Source organism: Pollachius pollachius (genome assembly GCF_949987615.1).
Source record: "Pollachius pollachius genome assembly, chromosome: 15".
NCBI classification, from domain to species: Eukaryota; Metazoa; Chordata; class Actinopteri; order Gadiformes; family Gadidae; genus Pollachius; species Pollachius pollachius.
Window position 1 is genome coordinate 16,378,788 of NC_136948.1, and position 7,740 is coordinate 16,386,527.

Consider the following 7,740-nt stretch of genomic DNA (forward strand, 5'->3'; position numbering starts at 1 on the left):
AGGCGTACGCACACACACGCACACATGCGCACACAAGCACACATGCACACATTTCCCCCTCTCTGTCTCTCTCTGTCTCTGGCTCTCTCTCTATCTGCCTTCCGCTCTCACTCAATCTCACCCTCTGCTCCCTGTGTTGTCCTTAATTTTTGGTTCTTGCTTTATCTCTCTCTCTCTCTCTCTCTCTCTCTCTCTCTCTCTATCCTTCTCTCCTTCTTTTGGTATATTCTCTCTCATGCTGTTTCCCTCTCTCTCTCCCTCTCCCTCTCCCTCTCTCTCTCTTTCTCTCCCTCTCCCTCTCCCTCTCTCTCTCTCTCTCTCTCTCTCTCTCTCTCTCTCTCTCTCTCTCTCTGCAGCCACTCCGATGCTATCTCCACGCCCCCTTCACACCAATTCAGATTCCCTAAGCGTCAGGGTGGCATGTATGTTTGCTGTCACCAGATGATGCATGGCATAAATAGCGGTTTGCAACGGAATTTGATAATGCCATCCCCCATTTTGGTGGCTCCCTGCTATCACACTGCACGCATATCAATGTGAAAGTGTGTTATTGTGTGTGTATGTGTGTGTGTGTGTGTGTGTGTGAATGTATGTGTGTATGATTGGGTCTGTATGTGGCGTAAGCTTAAGGTGTGTGTTTATGTGTGTGTATGTGTGTTTGTGTGTTTGTGTGTTTGTGTGTGTGTGTGTTTGTGTGCATGCATGTGTGAAAGGGAGCGAGAGACATGTGTGAAAGGGAGAGAGAGCGAGAGACTGTGTCTGTGTATGTATGTATGTGTGTGTGTGTGTGTGTGTGTGTGTGTGTGTGTGTGTGTGTGTGTGTGTGTGTGTGTGTGTGTGTGTGTGTGGTTGTGTGTGTGTGTGTGTGTGGCTGGGGAAGGTAGGTTCCATATGCCTGAGACCCAGTCTCCCCAAACTTCAAGGTGAAACAAAGGGAAGCCGATAACAACGCAAATTGTTGTGGCAGATGTGTTCCGAGCCCCCCTCCACGACCCCCTCCCCGCACCCGAAACCACCCACCCACACAACATCCCCCCACTTCACACAAACATTAAAATACCCCCCTCTTCCCTGCACCCTTCCTCAAATGAAATATACACACGAACACACACATACACACGAACACACACAGCTGTGTGCTTCATATTTTTTGTGATGAATCTCCATCCGTCTCGGTGCACATTAACAATAATCCTTTGCGGCTCCTGTTATGTTCGCTGATTCCTTGTAATAATAACCAAATTCCACACAATTGCTCTCTTTGTAGAAGAAAATACATGGCTTAAAGGGACTGTTGAGATGAAGGCGGCGGCAACTAAACAACCCAAAACAAATCCAGGACGGTAATCATTCCGTAGCGATGGAATTTTTGATGTTGTTGTTGCATCGACAGCGACAGCAAAAGCACCTGCAATCGACGGTAATATGCCCGCATTCCAATTGGGATGCGTGCGCTTCGACCACTCACGTCGCGTTTTAGAGATCCAAGAAGAAGCGCTGGTCTCAATTAGGCGGTGTATTCATGGGCGATGTTATTAATGCTCATGTCGGCTCTGATGTGGAAGTATTATAACATTGCGGGATGGAGCCTCCTCTTGCTTTTCATAAATTTGCGGCCGCTTCATCTGGGATATTGTTCATCCCAAAGTCAAATCTTTGTCGCTTGAGGGAAATCTCTTTGGGGGGAAAAACATTGCACCAAATGATGAAATATTTGCTATACTTTGATGGCAATATGTGTGTGTCAGTATAAGCTCGCAGAGTAAATAATACATCTATTGATACTGATCAATTGTCCAAAGGCTCGTCTGTGTGGCATTAAATGCACTGACTTGTCCCCTTTTGATATATGTTAGCCCATTGTAAAATACTGTACAGCGATATATCTCTAGAGATGTGTGTCCTTCGTCAGGTCATCTCTGTACCCCAGTACACAGTCATTTATAGTTGTTTGTTATTATTTGAGGCTGGCTCACCTAAGCAAAACCTTGTTGATCAGAATGGGACTAAGATTCCTGTGGGCTCCTGTTTCCTAAGAAGAAGGTGGGAAAGCTACAGTAACAAGGCCTTCAAAACAACCCCAATACGTCCCTATGCTGAGTATCCAGGAAGCGGGAGAGAGAGAAAAAGATGGAGTTAGAAAAGAGAGAGAGGGATGCGATCTGCCCCAAATGAAATCATGGAAAGGGGTTTTAACCAGACAGTGCAGTGAGAGAGACGCACACAGCATCACATATATATGATGTACCGGGTGCGTTTCTATTTTTGAATGAAGCATCATGACTTCATTTTTTCAAGACATATATACATGTTTTTTTGGTTTTTTTTAAGCAAATGTAGGAGTTTCTCACTCTTATCGCCATGGAAACCGCTGTGCTTCAAATCAGTAAAAAAGAAAGAAAAAATACCTAGATGCAGAGACCTGGTACATGTCCTGTAATACTTGTAGCATGTCCCTCTTGGTTGCGCTAATACGATTAATCACGTATTATTGCGTTTCATCATTTGATCCCCCCCTCCTCCCCCTTCCCCTCATCCCTCCTGTCCCACCTACCCTCCCCCGCCCGCCAAACATTTATGGGCATAAAGAAACAGACCATAACAGGCCAAGAGCAGAGAGCTACTGTAAGTGTGACGTTAATAAATCATGTTTAATAAAAAGAAACATCCAAACACACGCACCAAACCCATCCTCCACACGCACGCACACACACACGCACACACACACACAAAGCCCACCCGACCTACGAATGGAGCGCAACGACGCAGACGCATACTTACTTGGCCCTCATCTGAAAACCCTCCCCACCCTCCACAAAAAATACGGCAGCCAACGACTCAAAGCTTTGAAGAATGCATGGCGGTTGCAGAGCAAAGAGCGTCTCTGGAGAGAGCCATGTAGGGGCTGACATACATAGAGCCCAGAGTAGAGCAGCGAGAGAGTGCAGGGGGAAAGCTCTGCCCCCTGTGTGTGTGTGTTGCGTTTGTGTGTTTGTTTGTGTGTGTGTTTGTGTGTTTGTGTGTTTATGTGTGTGTACATGTTTACGCACTGGCAGTGTGTGTGTGCGCTCGTGTGTGTGTGTGCGCCTGCATGTGTTTGTGTACATGTGTGCGTGTGTGTGTTTGTGTATGTTCGTGCACGTGTGTGTATGTGAATGCACGGGCACATGTGTGTGCGTGCACACATGTGCGAATGCGTGTGTGTGTGTGCAAACACATGTATGTGTGTGTGTGTGTGCACGTGTGTGTGTGTGTGTGTGTGTATGCAGGGGTCAGACACACCACCTAGAGATAGTTGGTAACTTTGATAATGTTCCATATCCATGTTTTTATCCAACTGCACCAGGTGGCTGGACCCATGATGAGATGTTTCTTTGAGTGGGTTATTATGCTATAATTTAAGTAATTTTATTACAATACAATATTAAATGAAAAGTTGTGTCCTTAAAGCGCAAGGCGTGTGTGTGTGTGTGTGTGTGTGTGTGTGCGTGCGTGCGTGCGTGCGTGCGTGTGTGTGCGTGTGTGTGTGTGTATGTGTGTGTATGTGTTATTTCAACATTCTGTTTGCTCCTCCTCTGCAGATGGAGGTGGATGCAGACGATAAACGACATCGCACTCGCTCCAAAGGTATCTGCTCTGATAAACACACACACACACACACACGCACACACCCACACACACAGACACGCAAACACACACGCACACACATGCATAAACACATTTACTCCAATCATTATGATATCGTTATTCAGGGTGACCTTCCCTCTTGCAGTGTAAACACACACACAAAAATACAAATCCACCCCACTGTCACACTGCAATTGCCATTATACACTTTCCACCCTCATTGATACAGTCTTTCACTCTCACGACACCACTCTCTATATACAAAGCCACTCATATACAGTACACATTCACATGGGCAACTTGCGTGATTTTTATTTTAAATAAACTGAAACTATGATGGAGTTTCACAGAGGCAAAGTTAATTAGATTGAGGCCACCATCACATTTATTGAATCATTGGAAACGTGTACGGGAGCAGCCCAATTCCTCTGATTCAGAATGTATTTAGATTCTTTAATTCACTTTGTCATTTGATATTGTGATGATGTCAATACCGTATGGTTGATGCTCTTCTATCGATCTTCTTGATCTATCTATCTATCTATCTATCTATCTATCTATCTATCTATCTATCTATCTATCTATCCATCTTTTGTTTCCCTTAGCGCCAGTGGATCCAGCATTAACTGAGCTCTTCAGGTCAGTGATGTTGAAACATGTTTAATTCATGGACGCACACAGACACACACAGATGCACAGACACACACACACACACAAACATCCACAGTCTACAATCATTTGGTGCCTTTTACACTTATGTAACAGTATCACCTTTCATCTGGCCCTCACGAGCGCTTCCCTCCACAACATGTCTCCCTCAGACACCTGCTGAACCCTGTGTTTTAGGTGAAGGCAGAACACAATTGAAATCTCACTCCTTTGCCTGTCTGAGCCTTTTCCTCGCCAATCTCTCCCCTGCAAGCTATTGAAAGGTGCTCGAGGAGCACAGAGATAGCCCAGCTCCTTTAGTCTCGTCAGTCTGGGGGATCCCTCGTGCCAACACGTAGGATAACTTCAGAACCGTCAGCACTGCGTTAGCATTTCTTGTCCTCTAATCTTTCAATCAATTTTCTGGTTTGAAATATTTTAAATATTTATCTATAAATTTCTTTTTCTGCTTACAAGATCAGCTAAATGATTCTGTTTTTGTCTTGTGTACTTGATGGCATTTAACATGGGAGCTAATTCCTTGTCAATTTATTTAGAACGTTATAGCATCGTTTTTTCTTGTGATCTATCCTTGGAGTTGTGGTGGTGGGGGTTCAACCTCATTTGGTATCAAGTATTTATTTTATACATTATCATAAGGGATTAGAGAGTCAATCATTTTACATTGATTCATAAAGCGCCTACCATCATTTCAGATATGTCGTAGTGCGGGCTGTAGAGGAAGCGTATCAAACCACGACCTCTGTTTGAGAAACTTGAACTGTAGTCTCTTACATTTAAAACTAGGTTTGTAGTGAACATTTGTTCCCCTGATAATTGTACCTTTCATTGACGATCATGAACGTGGATAAAAGGAAATACAAACAAAATGGGAAATCTTCCAGATCATCCCTCAACCCCCTGCACTGTCAACAAGACATTATAGAGATTGCCCCTTTGAGCTTCAGCGATGACGGCAAGGGGAAGAGATTGTAGGTTAAAAAACAAAACTCAAGAACAAAATAAAAGAAAAATGCTACAGGGTATGTCTTTAGTACTAAAAGGTATTAGTTCATAGTGTCTAAACTCTGACAGCACAGAGAGCAGTTCATTAAATATCACTCTTGTTTTATGTAATGTTCGAGCGAAGGTACGTTCCTCAGCTTGGGAAGTGTAAAGGAGATGTATTCCTGCTTTATTGACGCTGTAAAAAAAAAAAGCCCTCCTGTGACAAGTGTTCGCTAGGATTGAGTGAATATATGGCTGTCGCTAAGGTTTAGATACATACATTAAACAATGAACTCCCAAAAATATTCAATTTTTCTTCCCTGGGTTTCAAGTAGGCAATTCAAAATGTCAACCGGTGTCAATTGTCCACATTACCCAGAATCGACTCAACTGACGATCCAACCTTTACCAGTTGGCATTCTCAAATGATAACCATTGTAGGATCTTACAGATAAAATACAAAGTATAATCTGGAGTCTCTAGAGAGACGGTTAGATCAGTGAGGAGATGGGGTCGGCTCACTTTACCTACAAGGCTCTTCTGTACATGTTTTTTTCCACTCCAACATGCAAGTCATCGATACCAAAAAAGAAACCATGTTATACCGATGGATACCATGTTCACGACTTGGGTCTTTTGTTCTTCACCTTCCACTGATCGTGGCACCAATGCGATTACAGAGCCCTAGCTCTAACCAATGGTGAGACTTATTTGTAAAGCTATATGTGGCCTTGTTCCTGTGCATCCGATGACCATGGAATGGTTGCCTCGGTGCTACAAGAGCGTGTGAAGTTCATTTTGTCCTTGGCTGTGATGTGAGGGGCTGGCTGCAGCAGAGATAAGGGATCCCTGCCCACCTATATATCAATAAATAATATCCCACCTGGAAGATTACTGCGTAGCCCTTAGCTGATATTCACAGATAACACGCCGTGTGCAGACCCCTCTCGCCCTCTCTCTCCCTCTCTCCCTCCCTCTCTCAGTCTTTCTCTCTCTCTTTCTCTGCTCCTTCTACCTATTCTGTTCCTACCACTTCATTTTACATCTACTGCTACCTTTCTCCCCTCCTTTCATCCAACCCTCTCTCTCCACTTCTCTGTTTTTCTATCACTGTCTCCCTCTCTCTCTCTCTCTCTCTCTCTCTCTCTCTCTCCCTCCCTCCCTCTCTCTCTCTCTGCTGCCTGCAGATAGTAATTAATCAGGAGATCAATGTGTAACCATCTCCCAGCCCAGGCGTCTATAATGTCGATAATGCTGCTCAATGCTGCCCCCCCCCCCCCCCCCCCTTCCCCCTCCCCCTCCCCCCTCCCCCCCCCCCTTAAACCCTTGCGGGGGCTGATGCTCCTCTCTGTATGTGTGTGTGTGTATGTATGTGTGTGTGTGTGTGTGCCTGTGCCTAGAGTTACCACCTCAAGCACACACGCACACACACAAATACACACACACACACACACACAGACACACAAAAGTGGACACATGCACACTTTTGTGTGTCTGTGTGTGTGTGTGTGTGTGTGTGTGTGTGTGAGAGAAGTAAATCACAAATCAACTAATTTGGCACGTAGCTGCAAACACCCACACAGAAACACACATGCATGAGCACACACAACACACCATGGACTGTAATTATCAATAGGAAGGAAGGCAAGGCGAAGGACTCATAGCTGATTGCAAGGACCACACCTGGAAATCGGCACACAATGAATCCCTGGTCAAACGCTGCAGGTATCCCTGGTCAAAATGTTCCCGCTTACAATATTTAAGTGCAAGGTTTCAAATGGCTTGCGTTGGATGTGGTCTGTGGAGAATTGACATTCAATGTATGTCATATTGCAGTTTATGCTTTTAGGATTGCATATTCAAACGCAGTTGTCCCCCATCAGCTGTAGTACGGTCTCAAGCAGGAAATCTGTAAAAAAAAATAATACAAAAAGTCAACCCCACTCCTCTCTCCTTCTCTCTCACGCCCTCTCAATTACACGGTTGGGTTTACCCCATGAAAGAAAGACAGACGAAGAAGAGAATAATAGGGGGAAAAAAAGGCAAAGTGAAGTATATCTTTGTGATGAGATATCCAATCTCAGTCAAGCTCATCTTCTTTATTCTCTGGGTGCAGTTGGAGGGAGGGTGTGTGTGTGTGTTGTGCGTGTGTGTGTGTGTGTGTGTGTGTGTGTGTGTGGTGTGTGTGTGTGTGTGTGTTGGGGGGGGTGGGGAGGGGGGTAATGCTAATGCTAATCATGGTTAGTGGACTATATCATCAGGGATGATATGCTTTAGCTCCAAACTGAAAGAAAGGGAGAAATTAAGATATTAATAAATTAATTAATTTATATATTTATTATAATATACAAAATAAGAATAAGAGCGGGGAGAGAGAGAGAGAGAGAGAGAGAGAGAGAGTAGAGAGAGAGAGAGAGAGAGAGAGAGAGAGAGAGAGGGAGAGAGAGAGAGAGGGTG

At 44.5% G+C, this 7,740-nt stretch overlaps 1 protein-coding gene across 1 annotated transcript in view; it reads left to right on the plus strand.

Annotated features, from left to right (window-relative positions):
- Nucleotides 1-3,581: 3,581 nt before the first annotated feature.
- Nucleotides 3,582-7,740, plus strand: part of myt1lb (myelin transcription factor 1-like, b) — a gene marked incomplete at both ends in the record, with an annotated part of 51,379 nt that continues 47,220 nt past the window's right edge. Inside the window, 2 exon segments of the mRNA XM_079752290.1 lie at nucleotides 3,582-3,627; nucleotides 4,233-4,266. Coding sequence (XP_079608416.1) covers nucleotides 3,582-3,627; nucleotides 4,233-4,266 — 80 coding nt within the window.